This window comes from Lepidochelys olivacea (assembly GCF_965140295.1).
Source record: "Lepidochelys olivacea isolate rLepOli2 genome assembly, chromosome: 15".
Taxonomy (NCBI): Eukaryota; Metazoa; Chordata; order Testudines; family Cheloniidae; genus Lepidochelys; species Lepidochelys olivacea.
The window spans coordinates 8,258,635-8,279,524 of record NC_140425.1 but is presented as its reverse complement, the minus strand read 5'-3'; the positions used below and the strand labels follow the sequence as shown (position 1 = coordinate 8,279,524).

Genomic DNA, 20,890 nt, shown 5'->3' with positions numbered 1-20,890 from the left:
GACAGGCCTAACAAAGAAAATAACAGAATGCCACTAGCCGTCACCTTCAGCCCCCAACTAAAACCCCTCCAACGCATTATTAAGGATCTACAACCTATCCTAAAGGATGACCCAACACTCTCACAAATCTTGGGAGACAGGCCAGTCCTTGCCTACAGACAGCCCCGCAACCTGAAGCAAATACTCACCAACAACCACATACCACACAGCAGAACCACTAATCCAGGAACTTATCCTTGCAACTAAACCCGTTGCCAATTGTGCCCACATATCTATTCAGGGGACACCATCACAGGGCCTAATAACATCAGCCACACTATCAGAGGCTCGTATACCTGCACATCCACCAATGTGATATATGCCATCATGTGCCAGCAATGCCCCTCTGCCATGTACATTGGTCAAACTGGACAGTCTCTACGTAAAAGAATAAATGGACACAAATCAGATGTCAAGAATTATAACATTCATAAACCAGTCGGAGAACACTTCAATCTCTCTGGTCACGCAATCACAGACATGAAGGTCGCTATCTTAAAACAAAAAAACTTCAAATCCAGACTCCAGCGAGAAACTGCTGAATTGGAATTCATTTGCAAATTGGATACTATTAATTTAGGCTTAAATAGAGACTGGGAGTGGCTAAGTCATTATGCAAGGTAGCCTATTTCCTCTTGTTTTTTCCTACCCCCCCCCCCCCAGATGTTCTGGTTTAACTTGGATTTAAACTTGGAGAGTGGTCAGTTTGGATGAGCTATTACCAGCAGGAGAGTGAATTTGTGTGTGTATGGGGGTGGGGGGGATGTGAGAAAACCTGGATTTGTGCTGGAAATAGCCCACCTTAATTATGCACATTGTAGGGAGAATGGTCACTTTGGATGAGCTATTACCAGCAGGATAGTGAGTTTTTGTGTGTGGTTTTTGGGAGGGGGGTGAGAGAACCTGGATTTGTGCAGGAAATGGCCCAACTTTATTATCATGCACACTGTGTAAAGAGTTGTTACTTTGGATGGGCTATCACCAGCAGGAGAGTGAATTTGTGTGGGGGGTGGAGGGTGAGAAAACCTGGATTTGTGCTGGAAATGGCCCACCTGATGATCACTTTAGATAAGCTATTACCAGCAGGACAGTGGGGTGGGAGGAGGTATTTTTTCATATTCTCTGTGTATAAATAAAGTCTGCTGCAGTTTCCACGGCATGCATCCGATGAAGTGAGCTGTAGCTCACGAAAGCTCATGCTCAAATAAATTGGTTAGTCTCTAAGGTGCCACAAGTCCTCCTTTTCTTTTTGATATTTATTCTATAAACTGGTTTGAATTCCATTAGATGCCACTAACAAAAACCCAGTGATATGAATTATTAGTGTCTCCATAGGATCCCATGCACCCCTGCCCCATACGCCATCTTGGGGTCGGCATCTGCAGTCATTTCATGCCCAGCTGGGTTTTCAGGGCCTGGAGCCCAGCCATTTGGATGCTGCTTCCTCCGCACACGATGACGACAATGGAGTCCAGGTCCGGGCTCAAGAGCCCTTCCCGCTGCAGCTGTTGAACCCGACCCGTGTAGAGTAAGGCCAGAGGGGCTCCGCAGGCGGGCTGGACCAGCAGCCGCTCATCATCTGGGCAATGCCGGCACAAAGGAGAAAGAAAGAAAGAAAGATCCTTCATGCTCAAAAGCAGAAACTTCCATCACATGAGCTAAAGGAGGAACTCCGCTATGCACTGGCAGTAGGCTGTTACCCTCACAGGGGGAAGCCACTAGAGGGAGGAATGACTTTAGGCACTAATTGGAGACTAGCCCTTGTGCTTTCAGCCTAAGCTGGTATACTGCATACGTGACCCGCTTGACCTGTCCACTAATGTTCAAATTCCCTCCCATTAAATTGTGCTCCAAGCCAGTTGAGGAACACCTAATTTCTTCAGGCCTATGGCACAAGTCCTTTATTGGCTGTAGTTTGGACCCCTCTTCTCGGGTGAAACCAAATATACATTATTAGGATACATTTGGAACACAGCGGGGCTGTAATTGCATGGCACGGCTATAACTGTAACACAGATGGGTCTGTCAGTACCTCTGATCCCTAGAGCCGATTTCCCCAGTCCCTGTTTGACAGAAAAATGCTAACTAAACCTTAGTTCCTATTTCGCAGAGAACTGGTAGAAACCAAGGGTCAACAATTTCCTTATCAAAAAGAAAGAAGTTGGAGCATGAAGCACCTCTGATAGGCGTTGGGTGGTGCTGTTGGCTCACTGTAGTCAGCCACAGAGAAGCATCAGCACCCAGCGTCTGCAGGACTTACCCAGGAACAGCTCCACAGCTTGGACTGCTTCCACATCGTCCACCAGCTGTGAGATGACCTGGCATTCGCTGGCACATTCCAGTGCCCGGGCAGACACCGTCTTGGCTCCTAAGCATTTGGCCACGCTGGGAAATGGAGAGCAAAAGAGAGCGAGCCCCCATTAGCACTCTGAGCTGGGAAATCCACCCCAGGCCAGAGGGTGGGGAGAAATTCACCTCTTGATCTCTGCAGCTAGGACTTTGTGGTGGTGCAGGGTTCTAGGCTGGCAGCCGTTGTGGAACAACATTGACCAGACAGCACGGGACAGCTGTGAGCCCCACCAATGAGCCTCAGCCTTGAGTAGGAGGAAACCATCACAAGGTTACAAGGTGGGAGTTTGGTCTCCATGGCCCATCCAGTCTTTTGCCTCTCTGCTGGGATTGCCCCCAAGGTGGCCAACAGTGTTGCTGGGTTTTGGTGATGTGGAGCCCTGGACTGAGGCCTGCCAACTCATTGCACACAAGAGCCACCAAAGGGTCAACAGACACAGTAAGAATTTGCAGTCATTAGTGACTCAGGCTGGATTCAACTCCAGTGCCCCTAGAGGTGGAAGGTGCTGGAACTCTGCAATGATTGCTATGCTGCTGCAGACCCAGAGCATGAGCAGCAGCCCAATCTATGTCCCACCTATAAAAGCCTTTCAATATGGTGTTCTCCAGAGCGTGTTAAAAGAGCTTGCAGAGCTTGCACCCTAGACAGGACCTGATTGTATCGCCCTGACTGCAGCAAACTAGAGCATTGTCCGATCATTTCATCCAGAGCAAAGGGATGGTCACAGGTGGCCTTTGAAGTCCAAGGCTGGGATTCCCAAAGAAGCCTACAGAGTTGGGCTCCTAGCTTTCAAAGATATTTCCACAGTCCCTCTACTGTAGTGTCCAAGCACCTCATGAGCTTCAATGGATCTGTCTTTACACCAGCCCTGGGCAATACTCTTCTCCCCACCTCTGAACAACATACTAATCCACGGACACCTCCCTACCAACACTACAAAAAGAAGGATTCTAGGTGGACTCCTCCTGAAGGTCGAGACAGCAAACTGGACTTCTACATAGAGTGCTTCCGCCGACGTGCACGGGCTGAAATTGTGGAAAAGCAGCATCACTTGCCCCACCACCTCAGCCGTGCAGAACGCAATGCCATCTACAGCCTCAGAAACAACTCTGACATCATAATCAAAAAGGGTGACAAAGGAGGTGCTGTTGTCATCATGAATAGGTCAGAATATGAACAAGAGGCTGCTCGGCAGCTCTCCAACACCACTTTCTACAAGCCATTACCCTCTGATCCCACTGAGAGTTACCAAAAGAAACTACAGCATTTGCTCAAGAAACTCCCTGAAAAAGCACAAGATCAAATCTGCACAGACACACCACTAGAACCCCGAGCAGGGATATTCTATCTGCTACCCAAGATCCATAAACCTGGAAATCCTGCACGCCCCATCATCTCAGGCATTGGCACCCTGACAGCAGGATTGTCTGGCTATGTAGACTCCCTCCTCAGGCCCTACGCTACCAGCACTCCCAGCTACCTTTGAGACACCACTGACTTCCTGAGGAAACTACAATCCATCGGTGATCTTCCTGATAACACCATCCTGGCCACTATGGATGTAGAAGCCCTCTACACCAACATTCCACACAAAGATGGACTACAAGCCGTCAAGAACACTATCCCCGATAGAGTCACGGCTAACCTGGTGGCTGAACTTTGTGACTTTGTCCTTACCCATAACTATTTTACATTTGGGGACAATGTATACCTTCAAATCAGCGGCACTGCTATGGGTACCCGCATGGCCCCACAGTATGCCAACATTTTTATGGCTGACTTAGAACAACGCTTCCTCAGCTCTCGTCCCCTAACGCCCCTACTCTACTTGCGGTACACTGATGACATCTTCATCATCTGGACCAATAGAAAAGAAGCCCTTGAGGAATTCCACCATGATTTCAACAATTTCCATCCCACCATCAACCTCAGCCTGGTCCAGTCCACACAAGAGATCCACTTCCTGGACACTACAGTACTAATAAACGATGGTCACATAACCACCACCCTATACCGGAAACCTACTGACCGCTATTCCTACCTACATGCCTCCAGCTTTCACCCTGACCACACCACACGATCTATCGTCTACAGCCAAGCTCTGCGATACAACCACATTTGCTCCAACCCCTCAGACAGAGGCAGACACCTACAAGATCTCTATCAAGCATTCTTACAACTACAATACCCACCTGCGGAAGTAAAGAAACAGATTGATAGAGCCAGAAGCGTTCCCAGAAGTCACCTACTACAGGACAGGCCCAACAAAGAAAATAACAGAACGCCACTAGCTGTCACCTTCAGCCCCCCACTAAAACCCCTCCAACGCATTATTAAGGATCTACAACCTATCCTGAAGGATGACCCAACACTCTCACAAATCTTGGGAGACAGGCCAGTCCTTGCCTACAGACAGCCCCGCAACCTGAAGCAAATACTCACCAACAACCACATACCACACAACAGAACCACTAACCCAGGAACTTATCCTTGCAACAAAGCCCGTTGCCAACTGTGCCCACATATCTATTCAGGGGACACCATCACAGGGCCTAATCACATCAGCCACACTATCAGAGGCTCGTTCACCTGCACATCTACCAATGTGATATATGCCATCATGTGCCAGCAATGCCTCTCTGCCATGTACATTGGTCAAACTGGGCAGTCTCTAGGTAAAAGAATAAATGGACACAAATCAGATGTCAAGAATTATAACATTCATAAACCAGTTGGAGAACACTTCAATCTCTCTGGTCACGCGATTACAGACATGAAAGTTGCAATATTACAACAGAAAAACTTCAAAACCAGACTCCAGACTGTTGAATTGGAATTCATTTGCAAACTGGGTACAATTAACTTAGGCTTGAATAGAAACTGGGAGTGGCTAAGTCATTATGCAAGGTAACCTATTTCCCCTTGTTTTTTCCTCTCCCCAGACGTTCTTGTTAAACCCTGGATTTGTGCTGGAAATGGCCCACCTTGATTATCATACACATTGTAAGGAGAGTGATCACTTTAGATAAGCTATTACCAACAGGAGAGTGGGTTTGGGCGGGGGCGGGGGGGGGAGAGAAAACCTTTTGTAGTGGTAAACATGTTTTTCATGGTTTGTGTGTATAAAAAGATCTTCTGTACTTTCCACAGTATGCATCCGATGAAGTGAGCTGTAGCTCACGAAAGCTTATGCTCAAATAAATTGGTTAGTCTCTAAGGTGCCACAAGTACTCCTTTTCTTTTTGCGAATACAGACTAACATGGCTGTTACTCTGAAACTTCTCCCCATTGTCCAGGTGGGGAACTGAGGCACACAGAGGATAAGAGACTTGCTCGTGGTCACACAAAGTCTGCAGCAAAGGAGGGAACAGACCCTCTGTCTCCCCAGCCTGAGGCTACACCCAAACCACTGGCCCATCCTTCCTCTCCTAACAGGCTTACCCTGCTCTGGAAACCCCAGCCCTAAGAGGGAAGACTGTCTGACTAGTCAGCTCGATCAGATCCTCATGGACAAAATTCATGGCAGAGAAAGTCTTACAGGAGTTCAGGAAACAGCCTCCAGCGAAGCTACGGAGGGTTCCTGTGTTTCGGTATCTCCTTTGCTCATTTCAGCTGAGGACACGGTATTAGCTCCCCAGATCCCTGGGAAAACACCCTGCTTCCAAATCATCTTAGCGGGTTTCTGGCCAGCTCAGTACCTGAGAGGCCACGCCAGGCCCAGACAATGAGGAGGTCACTGCTGTCTGAAAGCAGGACCGCCCTCACTTCTTAAGTTGGGCCCTGGACAGAGATAGGATCCGTCCTGATTTCTAGCTTTTTCCGGCTTGAACTGCCAGACAGGGGGCACAGGTCCCTGGCCGGCTGCTGGCATTCATAAATCAAGGGAGTTCAGGGTGGGAAGATCATTCACAGAGGGAGGGTGGGACTAGGGTAGCCTAGCATGGCAGGGCTGCCCCAGAGCTGCAGATCCTGGAATCCCAGGGTCTCTCCAGCCCCAGGGCAGCCTGCGTGGCAGGGCACCGCAGCACCCAGCCAGGCAAGCTGGCAGGGAACCAGGCAGGTTCCCAACAAAACCAGGCCTGTGATTCAGCAAAAGTTCGCACCCCTAGAGCGGGTTCCTCCAAAGCAAGGGTGTGCTGCATCAGTCGGAGGTGGGGAAGGGAAGCCTGGCCTTGAATTTCCTATTTGAAAGCCAAGCAGAGGATTCCAGCCTCCAGAGTGGTCAGTCCAGCAGCTGATACCAGCTGGAAACTCCCCACAGGAGAGTGAGTGAGGGGCATGGGCCAAGAGGTGTGGGCAGGGAGGGGCGGAACGGGGTGACAGCCCCTCCTCCACCACATTGGGTTAGGGCCGCGCCTCTTCTAAAGCACTAGCTCGACTATTATTGGTCCCACTTCCTCCCTTCCCCACCCACCCACTTGTACGTCGCATGCGCCTGCCATTTCCCTTCCCTGTCATTGTAATGAGTTTGTACAGCACCTAGCGCAACGGGGCTCCACCTGGCCAAGGCCTCGACATGCCGTTGCAAGGCAATTAAATAATAATAATATCCTCAGATCCCCACTCCCCTGCCCGCACCCCCTCTGAGCCCCTCCCCTACCCTACCCACACCCCTTACAGATCCCCCCCGCCCACACACCCCCTGAGCCCCTCCCTTACCCGCACCCCCTGAAAACCCTCCCTCCCCCCCCTGCAGAGCCCCCTTTGCAATCAATTCCCCCATGTCTCTGCCACACTCACCCTCACCTGGTTATCTCCGGCAGGGTGACCAATCTCCCAGCCCTGAGCGCTGCATTGAAGCTATCAGCTCCTTTGGTTTCCACAGCAATGATGGGTACATCCTGCCAGCCCACGTCCTGCAGGCCGGCCACCACTCCAGCCAGCAGCCCTCCACCGCCCACCGCCAGGATGATGGCTCCTGGCTTGTGGCCGAGCAAATCCTTCAGCTCCCTAACCATGCTGGCATGGCCTTGCCTGTGGGAATGAGAGTGGGGACAGCAAACCGGCTGTGAGAAACTAATCAACGGGCACTTCAGTATGACACATCCCTGCCGTGCCAGGGTCTGACAATGGGCACATGGCTGGGCAGCTTTAGTCCCAGCCCTCTAGTCCCAGGCAGACCTAGCTGCAGTTCCAGAGGGAGGCTGGTCAGGACACAGGCTGCCAGGTGGGCCATGCGGTGGCAAGAATCTTGGAGGTAGCAGAGAAGTGAGGAGGCGGCTTGGGACCATGAGAGGAGGGATGGATAGATGCACAGGCACAACCTGGGGGTGGAGGGGATGAGGGGCTCCCCAAATGTCTCTTCTCCTGAGGCTCCCCATCAGAGCAGTTGCAGGATTTCCGGGCTTAGCCACACCCTGCCTATCAAGTCTGACATCACTACAGCGCTGCCCGCCTCCGCTCTGCCGTGCCAGCCATGCGTGGAACACCCGCTGCACAGACGGCCAGGTCACGTTCTCCCACTGCTCAGGCGCAGAGAGACACTGGAACGACCGGCACCGGCAGCTGGACACCAGGCAGGCAAGCCAGGCCCAGCAAATTCCCCGTGGAAACCCCCAGCTGGTGGCATTCAAAGACTAGCCTCCTGGCCCCAGTGCCAGGTTTACAATGGCACAAGTGGCACCATGGAACCGGGCCCACGCTCAGAAGGGGCCCTGTCCTGCTCTGCTTGCACTGTCCTCTGAGACCCCACCTGCCCGCTGGCTCCCCCCACCACCCACCACTTGCTCCTCTCTGTCTGCCTGCCAGTCGGCCGAGGGCTCCTCTCCATCTCCTGGCCTCCCCTCCGGCTTCTCTCTGCCCCCTGACTGGACCCCAGGGCACCTCCGGCTCCGGGCAGTCTCTGCTTCCCACCACCTGTGGGGCCCCACCTGTCTCCCCGGAGCTGAGCCACCTGGGACTGGTGCAGAAGCCTGGCCAGCCTCAGTCAGTTTGGGAAGGGGAACAGTGGGGTGGGGTGGGGGGGTTGCCTGGGCCCCTTAAGGCAAGTGGGTCCTGATGGAGCCCGGCCGGGGCAGGCGCTGGCCTGGCTGATCGCATCACTCCCGAGGGGCCGGGGCGATTCCCCACCCTGGAACCAGCTCAGCCCAGCAGATACAGTTGCCTCCCAGAGTGTAACCGGGCAGCAGACCTTGGGGGAGTGGGTCTCTGGAGGGCCTGGGGAGAGGGGTGCTGGGCTGTGAGGGAGTGGGAAAGATCTGTGTGTTGGGGCACTAGGGAGTGGGGGTTCTGTGTGGGGTGCTGGGCTGTGAGGGAGTGGGGGTTCTGTGTGGGGTGCTGGGCTGTGAGGGGGTGGGGAAAATGTGTGTGTTGGGGCACTAGGGAGTGGGGGTTCTGTGTGGGGTGCTGGGCTGTGAGGGAGTGGGGGTTCTGTGTGGGGTGCTGGGCTGTGAGGGGGTGGGGAAAATGTGTGTGTTGGGGCACTAGGGAGTGAGGGTTCTGTGGGGGCTGCGAGCAGGGGTGGTGTTGTGCAGGGCACTGTGCATTTGTGGCAGGATCTGGTGGGGGTGCTGGGCACACCAGGTCCGGGGAGCTCTGGCCACAGGGCATCGGGGTGGGGGGTTCTGGTGTTGGGGGTTGTGTGGCATGGCATGGGGCATGCTGACAGCACAGGGCCGGGCGGACCGTTGTGTGTCTGGCAACTGCTGGTTTGTAAATAGTGCCCTCGCACTGGGCTGGGCGGAGAGGGGCCACCCGTGCTATGCCGTTGCCCCTGGCCAGCCCCTCGCTCCAGGGATCAACCCCCCGACGCCAGGCTCCATTGCTTCTATAGGGGCACACAAATATCTTGGGCATTGGGCCCATAAAAGGTTAATCCAGCCCTGCCTGGCCCGACAGCGGCCCCAGAGAGCAGAGATCTGGTCTGATGAGCAGCTCCGTGCTCTGGAGCTGGGCTGCGACCATACGCTTGCCAGCTCAGTCCAAAGGGAGGACAAAAGAGCTTGACCCACCCACACTCCCACTGCACAGAGTCCACTGGGAGCAGCTGGAACCTGGAGAACCCAGCAACCTTGTGCAGTTCTCTCCCCCCAGTGCCATCTCTTCTGCACCCTGCCTGGCTCCTTGCTCATCTCATCACATGGATCCTGCCGGAGCCTGAGGTCAGTCAAACGGGGGCCGATCGGCAATAACCCCCTGGAAGCTGACTGAGAAACCGTGCAGTGGGAGAGGGGACACACACATCCCCCAAAGCAGCACAGGGCAAACCCTCTGCAGCCTGATTACACAAACAGCAGCCCCAGCTATGAGCAGGGCATTGGCTTTGTAAAAGGAAGAAAGAGGGAGACACAGAAATTGGGGATGGAGGGGTGGCAAGGCCCCAGGTGCGGGCCCCTGGGGGGGGGGTCCCAGCAAGGCCCCAGGCATGGGCCTCAGGGAGCAGGGGCAGGGGCGGGTGTGGTGAGGCCCCAGGCCTGAAGAGACAAAACGGTATAAGGGCCAAAGCTCTAATCTCTCACCAGATCAAAGGATGGTCGAAGGGATGGACATTGACCCAGCCTTCAGTCTCCGCTAACGCCAGGGCTTTTACGTAGGCATCATCCCAGACCTACCGACAAAATGATGCAGGGAAGGATACGTGACCTGCCTGCCACTGCCAGCTTCAGCCAGCCCTCGCTACCCTGGCTGCCCAGGAATGGGCTGCCCACCACTTAGACTGCATGCTCTGTGGGACAGACCATCTTGCCTTTATATGTATGTGCAGTGCCAAGCCCAATGGGGCCTGGCTGGTCAGGGGAGGCTACGCACCAGGTCCTGGTTACCCTCTCCTGTCAGGGTGAGACAGGAGCCCATCCAGTGCAATGGAGTTACACTGATGGAAAACTGGGGGAAGAAGAGAATCAGGCCCAGTGATTTTTAGTGTGTGCATCTGTATGTTTGTTCTGGTGTGTGTTTGTGTCTGTGTGTGCGAGGAGAATGAGGCCTCCAGCTCTGTGAGCATGTTTGTGTGCATTGGACCTTGCAGGGACAAGAAATGACACACCCGGCCAAATCTTGCATTCAGCCCTGTTCCCCAATGACCTGCACGGGGTTGTGTGCCAGAGGGTGAATGAGGCTGGAATTCAGCTCCTTTTGTCACCTCAGTACACAGGTAACGCCTGTTTATCTGAATTTCAATTCTTCTAACAGCCTGTGTCCTCCCCACAACCCAGCCCTGGTGAGTAATGAGCATTAAGGCAGCAGAGCTGCAGGTTGGAAGGGGAAGCTGGGAGAGGGGAAGCAACCGCAGGAGAGAGTTGCCAGGCATGCACTTCTGTTGGTCCGAATGTCCCCTGTTATCCAAGGGTGTCAGATCTCCCCCAGGCCATTCAGATCAGTAGAATTCACCAGGCTACACATTTTTACTAGCCACCCATTGGTAATGTACGGCAAGTGAAACACCAGGCAGAGTAAAAACAAGGAGCTGGAGATGAACCCTTGGGGAGGTTCTGATCCAGACAGAGCTATCCCAGAACCCCACTGGTGCACATTGCTGGCCTCTAGCAGTTTTACTACCCACTGCCATTCTGCAGGGGTTTGCCAGGTGCTGTTTTCCCCCATTCCCAGGGCACAGAAGTGATCAATGTGGGAATTTTCTGTACTGTTTTTATGAACTATCCTGTAGTGGGGCAGGACTCACCCTTGCAACACCTCCTGCTGGTCATCCAGGTAATTAGTGTTTCCAGCCTCCAGAGCACCCTCTGCAGGCCAGTGTCCCACTTGCTGCTGCTGGGCCTCCCTGAGTCCCTCCCAGGCCCCAGTGCCCCTTTCACACCAGGGTGCTGCCCCCTGGCAGTACCCCCAGAGATCTGGGTCTCCCCCCAGGGAACCCACACCCTCTATCCCCACCTCACCTCAGTCTTTGGCTACTGCCAGGCACCATCTAGCCTCCACTCCCTGCAGTGGACTGCAGTATAATTGCCACTCATCATCAGCAAGGAGGGTCTGGACCTGCTTCTTCTGCCTACCCTTGAGCTACCCTCTGCAACCCCAGTACTCTTTTCCTAGGGCTTCATCAAGGCCTGCAGCCTGGGGGTTTCTCAGGCCAGAGCTCCCCAGCTCCTCTGGCCTTTCCCCAGCCCTGCTCCACTTTAGGTATCCTGCTCAGCTCCCAGCAGTCAGACCCCTCCCTCTCAACATCCAGAGAGAGACTGTATCCTCCTGGCCCGCTGCCGTCTTATAAAGGCCAGCTGGGCCCTGATTAGGGTGTGGCTGCAGCTGTGGCTGTTTCCCCAATCAGCCGAGGCTGGTTGCTTTCCCTAGCAGCAGCCCTCTCGCAGCCTCAGCCCTCTCCCAGGGCTTCAGGGCAGAAGCGGGTGAGCGCCCCGCTACGTATCCATATGACTCTCCCTGTCACTTTGGGATTGCGAGCCAGTGAGCGCAGAGGGGTTCAAACGCTGCTGGTGGGCAGACCGGGAGACACAAGGGGTTAGCGTCACGTGGCTCTCTGGAGTGATGCGACCTGGTCGCTGAGAACTAGCTAGAATCAACGCAAATCAATGGAGGATCTGGGAAGCCAACGGGAACCCCAATGTCTGAACCACTGCCAGGTAGCGACGGCAAGGTCCAGCAGGCAGAACATAGGAACTCAGCCTGGACCTGCAGGCTGAGGACAATGGACTGAAAGGTGTCTGGGGTAAGAGCTGAGCCCACAGACACGCAGGAGTTCTCACCTGGCACTGACAGACAAAGGGACAGAGAGAGCCAAGATGGTTCCTGAAGCTTTGCCTCTCCATGCTAACCGAAGGACTTTCGGATTCTGGAGGCCAGGTGACTAAGAAATTGTTACCGTTTCTGGGAAAGGCTGCCTGCTGTTGCTGCAAATACTCCCTGGGAGCATGGCGCCCCAAAGGGGCCTGATACAAGCCTCCAGCCAGAGTCTGGCTCAGCTGCAGGGAGCCACGGAGAGAGACAGAGATTGCTGGTGCCCGAAGGCCCAGTTTTGGTGTCATGGACTCCATGGACCTGCCCTAGGTCCTTGGGGTCTGGCCTGCTAAAGGGGTCACTCCCACGGGACTGGTTACAGGCTGGGGCACAGAACAGACCCTGTGGATCCGTGACAACGGGTACCTTCCCAAAGACCTCCACCTCCGTCCCCTGCTCTTCCAACTTCTGCACTGTGGCCTGAGGGGTGTTCGTTGGCACTATGATGGTAGCAGGGATCCCCAGCTTCTTGGCAGCATAGGCCGTGGCGAAGCCAGCATTCCCCCCTGTAGGGACAAGGAGACAGGAATCGGTGAACAACAGTGGGGGCTTGGGGACTCCCCAGCGTGGCAATGGAACAATGATCCAGCAGGCTCTGGATTCGGGCCCCACCCAATGAATCAGAAACAGACCCAGGTCTCCACATCTGGGTCCTCGCATGGATTCGGAACACACTGCAGATGAGGGCTATTTGGATCTGGGGCTTGGGTGAAGCCCCCCCACCATGGAGGGGACCCTAAATCACAGCATGCTAGCCCACACTGCTCCCTTGTCACAAAGATCACAGCATCAATCACTGCCCCTACTGGCTTCCGGGGCAGAGCTGGAAGCGGGCGTGTGGAGACAGGCACCCAGGCGGATACAGAAATGTGCAGTGAGTGGCACCAGCCTCAATGGCTCCAACCTGCGACAGAATCTGGACCAAGCAATTCAGATAAAAGAGCCTTGATGTGTCAACCTGGAGTGGGCTCTAAGCCCCAGCCCCCTTCAGTAGCAGGTTACTGCTCTCCCTGGCAGAGACCAGGCCGGAAGTCAAAGGGAGAGTAGGATTGTAAGACCTGTTCGCCAACACACAGCATAGAATAACCCGCAGCCTCTTTGGGGCTATTTCCACACTTGGATTTACAGACTCCCTATCCACTGGACTTTGGAATGAGCAAGATCATGCCAGGTGCAGTGTAATATGGACCCACCGATACAGGCCAAGCCCCCATGCACCCCCAATATATCCTGCAGTCAGAGTGAACTCGAGTGCAGGGAGCATGGTGGCTAGTGCAGCTGAGAGGGTGAATGTCTGGCTTTCCACCCTTCAGATGACTAGCCGTTTCTCCTTCCCTCTGTACCTCCAGACCTGCTGCTCTCTGTTTACTGCTGAGGCTAGAAACATTGAGTCATGAGACTGCCTCAAGACACAAACATTATGCCCAGAAATGATCCACTGCATCATTTCACACTGCTCCCCTCTCCTTGGGTTCCTGGCTGAGTCCCAAATGTGTCTTCTCTGGCCTGGATTTGAAAGGCCAGATGCCCTCACCTGGGCCTTGGCAGGGCGAGAGCTGATGTCCCACTTCCCCTATGCTTTAAAGACATCTGCATCGGCATCCCAGGGAACGCCTGGGTCACCTTTCCAAGGATCAGGTGATGGAGCAGAATGGCCCTTTCTTGCTAAGTAGCCCAAGGGAGAAGAATAGTTTGAAGTAAATTTACCTGTTGAACAAACAAAATGTTTGCAGCCCTTCTTGGCAGCCTGAAACCAAAGAGAAAGTAGAGCTTGGAATTCACTTAACTCACTTCTCAGGGCTGGTCCTGTACATCAGCCAAGACCGTTTGGAGGTAAAATTAGTGATAAAATTACAGCTATAATACTGCAACGGCAGTTGTACAATTTGGACGACACCCACACTCGAATGCATTCTGTGCCATATGCACACGTTATTTGCACCACCATGTACACACACCAATGTATATTGCACCCATACTGCACACACATATACACTAATGTTTCCACACCATTTTGCAAGCACATACAAGTGCATTTTGCAACACATACCCACACCAATGCATTCTGCACCACTACGCCCACACCAATGCATTTTGCACCACCCTACCCACACACAGAAATGCACACATCCTTCTTCTGGGCATACTCATGGCACACTGTGTCAGTCACCAAGTGCCTCAAAACATCAGAAGAGCAAGGGCTAACGTCCCAATGCTGGGCTCACCTCCTGACAGAAGTAGCTAATCCCCCGAATCTTGAACGAGCCGGTAGGTTGGACATTCTCCAGCTTCATGTAGACCCTAGTGCCTGCAGCCTTTGACAGGGCCGTGCTTTCCAGCACAGGAGTGAGGATGTGGAACCCTCTCCCATCTCTGTCCAACTGAGCTGCCATTGGTGTCAAAGGAAACACCTAAAGTACAGACAAGGCACGTCCCAAGGCAATGAGATAAGGCAAAAGATACCAGAGGCCAAATCCTACTCTCAGTTAAACCTGGAGCATTTCCACTGATTGGCAGTTATTGGAACGAACCTGGATTTGCACTGGAGTAAGTGAAGGAATCCAGCCTTTCATGCCACACATGGATAAGGGTGCAGGGAAAATCTAAGAAGCCAAAATCTGCTCTCTCTGCCCAGGGAACCAAGTAGGTAGGTGCAAAATGACCAGTACCACAAAACAAGGGCTTTGTCCTTGCACAGAGGTGTTGTTCCATTCTTCAGAGTGTCCATAGGCGCTGACTCTGTGGGGGCTCCGGGGCACAAGCACCCATGGAAAAAAAAATAGTGTGTGCTCAGCACCCACCAGCCCCAGCTGTTCGGCAGGGCCGCCAATCAGCTCTGCGGCAGCTGGCAGGAGGTGCTTGCGGGAGGGTGGAGGCAGTGGGCAGGGGACTCAGGGGTGGGGGCAGAGTGGGGGCGGGAAGAGGTGGAGCAAGGGCAGGGCCTTGGAGGAAGCGGTGCTGTGGGGGAAGGATCTCGGGGTGGAGTGGGGGTGGAGCACCGCCGGGGAAAAATAAAAGTCAAGACCTAGGAGAGGGTCTCTTTGCATGGATTAAAGTTGCAGGATCTGGCTCCAAGGGAAGGATATGCCTTGCAAGCTATTTTCAAGGACATCTGAATGCCTTGAAATTGGAACATTTGTGCAGTTCATCGCCAAATTGAACCCCCCCCCCCCTATTTTTTGTGCAAAAATGCCAAGAGTGAGCTATTTTGAGTGAAAAAGGGCCTCTGTATTTGAGTCAAATTGCTATCATTGTAACAGCATGGCCTTCAGTGATTTGCCTGGCTTTTGCATCTAAATTCTTGTTTAAAAAAAAAAAAATGACAGCGCCACAAAACCGGATGTGTCACGAACAAACTGCTTGAGAAATGCTCTGCCATTTGCCTAGTAATTAACAGAACCCAGGTATTCTTGCTCCAGAAGCAGAACCTCCTCCCATTTGAGCTAAAATTCAAGGAGACTCTCCTTTAGGAAAAGCAGTATCGGACATATGACACACCGTTAGCAATTTTGATATCATGCAGTAGAAGACAGTGGTGACACCTGGACACTAGTCTGCTTATTACAATATAAAATGTAAAATAAAATTCTTCTATTTTGGGGGGGAAAAGAACATTTAATAATTATTTATTGCAGTTACTCTGGATAACTGTGCTGACATCAATAGTGAATACGTTATTTCTTGGCTTTCTTTACTCACATTGGACCAGACATTTGGCTAATATAAATCAGGAGAGATCCATTGACTTCCATTGTACTACGCTGATTTACACCAGCAGAGGATCAGGCCTGTGTTCTTTCCTTGTATTTTTCTTAAATTTTCCTTTTTATTTAATGTTGTTATATGCCCAGATGACCAATGGGTCTGTACTGTGATATTACCTTTCCCTGTTCAAACTGGCCATGCTATGTACTTTTCGGAGTTACTGGGGGAAAATGATACTAATTATAAACGAAACAGTGGTTGCATTTATGAGAAGTGCTGGCTGAAAAATTTCCCTTCAAACTGGTTTTCAACAAATTCAGTTTTCAACAAAAAGAAAAATATCAGATTAATAAATTCATAGCTGTTAAGGCCAGAAAGGCACAACTATGCTCATCTAATCTGACCTCCTGTACAGCACAGGCCAGAGAACCTCATGCAGTAATTTTTGCATCAAGCCCATAACTTCTATATGAGTTACAGCATCTCTCTCAGAACGATATCCAGTCTGATTTAAAGGTTTCAAGGCTCAAAGAATCCACCACATCCTAAAGCAAGTTCTTCCCATAGATGATGACCCATCCCCTAATTTCCAGCAGGGAGGGGCTCATCCATGGCTGGGGGTTTGGTGGGAGGTAGAAAAACACCACTGCTTGTTTTGTAGACCTTCAGGAGCGGGATTCCTATGCTGCTCAGAGACCCAGCCAACTCATGTCACTGGTGACTGGAATGTGGCTCTGAACCCTTTACCCAGAGATCAAAAGCTCTGTCTAGCACATGAACAAGAAATGGGACCGAAAGTTAAAAAAACAAGAAATGGAGACTTCCAAATCAATATCAATGTATCAGCCATGCCAGTTTAAACTCTGGGTATCTCACAAACAAAACAAAAAAAAGGAGTACTTGTGGCACCTTAGAGACTAACCAATTTATTAGAGCATAAGCGTTCGTGAGCTACAGCATCCGATGAAGTGAGCTGTAGCTCACGAAAACTTATGCTCTAATAAATTGGTTAGTCTCTAAGGTGCCACAAGTACTCCTTTTCTTTTTGCAAATACAGACTAACACGGCTGTTACTCTGAAACAAACAAAAAAGAGACTCTCCAGCTACTTTCCCAGCATAGCAGCTGGTATCAAGACAAGTGCCCCAGGGGTCGGTTTTGTTCAATATCTTCATTAATGATCTGAAGGATGGTGTGGATTGCACCCTCAGCACGTTCGCGGATGACACTAAACTGGGAGGAGTGGTAGATATGCTGGAGGGTAGGGATAGGATACAGAGGGACCTAGACAAATTGGAGGCTTGGGCCAAAAGAAATCTGATGAGGTTCAACAAGGACAAATGCAGAGTCCTGCATTTAGGACAGAAGAATCCCATGCGCCGCTACAGGCTGGGGACCGACTGGCTAAGCAGCAGTTCTGCAGAAAAGGACTTGGGGATTACAGTGGATGAGAAGCTGAATATGTCAACAGTGTGCCCTTGTTGCCAAGAAGGCTAACAGCATATTGGGCTGCATTAGTAGGAGCATTACCAGCAGATCGAGGGACGTGGTCATTCCCCTCTATTCGGCACTGGTGAGGCCTCATCTGGAGTACTGTGTCCAGTTTTGGGCCCCCCACTACAGAAAGGATGTGAACAAATTGGAGAGAGTCCAGCGGAGGGCAACAAAAATTATTAGGGGACTGGGGCACATGATTTACAAGGAGAGGCTGAGGGAACTGGAATTATTTAGTCTACAGAAGAGAAGAGTGAGGGGGGATTTGATAGCAGCCTTCAACTACCTGAAGGGGGGTTCCAAAGAAGATGGAGCTTGGCTATTCTCAGTGGTGGCAGATGACAAAACAAGGAGTAATGGTCTCAAGTTGCAGTGGGGGAGGTCTAGGTTAGATATTAGGAAACACTATTTCACGAGGAGGGTGGTAAAACACTGGAATGCGTTACCTAGGGAGGTGGTGGAATCTCCTTCCTTAGAGGTTTTTAAGGTCAGGCTTCACAAAGCCCTGGCTCGGATGATTTAGTTGGGGTTGGCCCTGCTTTCAGCCCAGGATTGGACTAGATGACCTCCTGAGGTCTCTTCCAACCCTAATCTTCTATGACAGACAGACAGCACTTCCTGCCTCTGTCTCCTCATCAGCCCACCCATCCCAGTGATTTGCCTTTCCCTGCTGGGGGACAATCAGGTGCCTCCTGAGCATCATCAGCATCAGGCTTAGCAAATGCAGGAAGGAAGTGAATTCCAGATCCGTGCATCCTGCACAGAGCGTGCCCGGGTGCCAGTTCTACTTCCACTGATACTAACTGCCTCACTACCGGCCAGGGAGATCTCTCCAACAGCTGGGACATTTAGGGCCTTAAGGATCAGACCCGGCACTTTAGGCTTGCCCCAGAAATCACTCAGCAGATCTCAGAGGGTGGGTGTCGTGGGCTTCCTCCACCAGGCCCTGCTAATCACAGCTACTGTGTTCTGTGCTAACAGCAATTTCCAAGTGGTTCAGATGTGCAGCCTCACAAAGAACCCCTGGCAATGATGGAGACAGGAAGGAACAAAACCTAAGGAAGACTAAGTGTGGCAAGCTCCCACTACCAAAGGAAAGGACTCAACCTCTGTGCTAAGTGCAGATAATAGGAAACATATATAGCAGCCACAAGCTGGGAATCCAGCAGCAGCCGGGGATGGAACAAAGTGCCAAACCTCGGAGACAAGCAATAGATGCACCTTGTCAACCATGGGCACTGCTACAATCTCTGCAATTTCTCCTGGCACTTTCCCTGTCACCTCACTTTCATCCGGTTCATAGCTAGCCAGCTGCCTCTCTGTTAGATGCTGGGGACCTGAGGCTCAGTTTGTCCGTGCCTACTCTGGGGACAGGAATGAGGTGGGCAAAAGAGATTGTAACCATCTTTGTGGTTCCTTTAACCATACATATTTTGAGGGGGCTCCGCAGGACACTTTCCAGTCCCTGGTGTAAGTTAGAGCAGCCTCAGAGTTGCTCTGATTTAGGATTTGCCTCCTATGGAAGCAGAGAGTAGTACAGTGCACATCAGCCATGCTCCCTTTCTGTCCCGAACATGCCCTCTATGGCAGGAGCTGGAAGTAGGGTCATTGCAGAGCTCTCATGCTAGTTCCACATCAACGAAGGAGAACCTCTGCACAAGGGGGTGTTTCATTCCTTGCCCCTTTATGCTGCCAAGAGGGCACCGGGGGCATTATTATAACTGAGAGTCGGACCCCAAGCAAGCCCCTTTGATGCACCTTGAGAATCAGAAATCTGTCTGTCTATCTAGCCCAGCACCAGAGATATTAAACACATTACTGAGGGTGACAGCACTGCTGCAGAACAGGGCACCAATTCCCCACCCGTCTGCCCTGCCCTTTCCTTCGGAAGATTCTTGGGCCCTAATCCTCAAAGGTAGGTAAATGCCTAAATATCTGTGAGGATCTGGGCCTGTCTGAATCCAAGTTGGATCCTTTCTCCTGATCCATTCAGGAGCTGCTCTTCATAGTCCCCGGGCAGTTTGCTTCAGAGAGCACACGCGTGGGAAAGCTAAAAGATGGCCATTGCTAGCCGCACAGGTTCAACCAACGTCACCCAGCGATCGAGGGAGGCTGCGGTCAGCGTGGCCTTCAGAAATGGGGAATTCTTGAGATCAGAACCTTTGACCAGTTGTCAAAGGCTTGACAAGCCCGAGGGCTGAAGAAAGAGAACAGAGTTCACTCGCTCATTTATTATTTACTGACATGGAGTGTGATCCTGGCACATATGCACGACCTACATGCACTTAGGGAAGTGCATCAGACTCATTCAAGGGTTAACAGGTATAAACAGATAATCTCAGCCTAAACTGAAAATATTATCTCCCTGAAAGAACAAGGCTGTGTCCTTAGCAAATCCCTTTAGAGTCAGACACACCCCCTGCATGCAAGGACAGGACTGGCTCCCTGACCTCACCTCTCCCCAGCCCTCTTAGCAATGTCCTTAGCAGCTTTGCCTGTCAGTTGGGTTGCATAGTGACAGGCCTGCCATCTGCTTCATATTTGGAATATTTACCTTGTTTCTGGCTGGGATCTCTTGCCTCCTTGCCCCAGGCCCGAAAGGCGATGCCCTTCCCCACACATACAGATGGGGAGGAGCCGGTGATTCCAAACTGCAAACAGCAGAGCAAAGTTTAAGAAATGGAGGCGGGGAAAGGGAGTTAATGAGGCGTCATCTTGACGAGCCCACTTCCGCCCAGAAAATGTTTCACTGGCTCTTGTTGCAAACATCGCCGAATAAAACAGAACTGGACGAGATTAGAGAAGAACAACAGATTACACTCTATTCGCCAGTCTATTTACTTGGCGTTTTGCATGCTGTCAGTTTCACTGTTTAGTCAGGGTAACATTTTCAAAAGCACCAGAGTGATTAAGCTGCCAAAGTCCCATTTCCACAAGTGATTTGGGGCCACGTTTTTCTAATTATTAGGTGTGTAACTCTGGGGCAGCCGTCACTGAAAATGCCAAGGTCAAGGCAGGCTGCAAAAAAGGAGAGCAGATTCTCCCAAAACTGGTGGTTAACACTGAAGTTAAACTCACCAACATGTCACAAATTGTGTTTCTGATCCCCCCCACGCTGGTTATCAAGAAGCAAAAAAAAAAAAAAGAAAAGAAGAAAAGAAAAAGAAAGTTAGTTAAGTCCCAGCCAGACTGCGAAGAGCTACAAAAGGATCTCACAAAACTGGGAGACTGGGCAACAAAATAGCAGATAAAATTTAATGTTGATAAATGCAAAGTAATGCACATTGGAAAACATAATCCCAACTATACATATACAATGTATATTTGTGGTAATTCTTACCACACAAGAAAGAGATCTTGGAGTCATTGTGGATAGTTCTCTGAAAACACGCATTCAATGTGCAGCGGCAGTCAAAAAAGTGAACAGAATGTTGGGAATCATCAAGAAAGGGATAGTAAATAAGACAGAAAATATCATATTGCCTCTACATAAATCCATGGTACGCCCACACCTTGAATAGCGTGTGCAGATGTGGTCTCCCCATCTCTGAAAAGATATATTGGAATTGGAAAAGGTTCAGAAAAGGGCAAAACAAAAAATGATTAGGGGTATAGAACGGCT

At 51.5% G+C, this 20,890-nt stretch overlaps 1 protein-coding gene across 1 annotated transcript; it reads right to left on the bottom strand.

The window, feature by feature from the left end:
• Nucleotides 1–1,219: 1,219 nt before the first annotated feature.
• On the bottom strand, nucleotides 1,220–19,904 carry LOC311531400 (serine dehydratase-like). The gene is made up of 8 exons (XM_084648732.1): nucleotides 19,823–19,904; nucleotides 14,296–14,481; nucleotides 13,778–13,817; nucleotides 12,437–12,576; nucleotides 9,847–9,935; nucleotides 7,136–7,363; nucleotides 2,300–2,424; nucleotides 1,220–1,618 (listed from the first exon to the last, which is right to left on the bottom strand). The coding sequence occupies exons 2-8, from the start codon at nucleotides 14,461–14,463 to the stop codon at nucleotides 1,425–1,427; spliced, it is 984 nt and encodes a 327-aa protein (XP_084504858.1). The 5' UTR covers nucleotides 14,464–14,481; nucleotides 19,823–19,904; the 3' UTR covers nucleotides 1,220–1,424.
• Nucleotides 19,905–20,890: the final 986 nt, after the last annotated feature.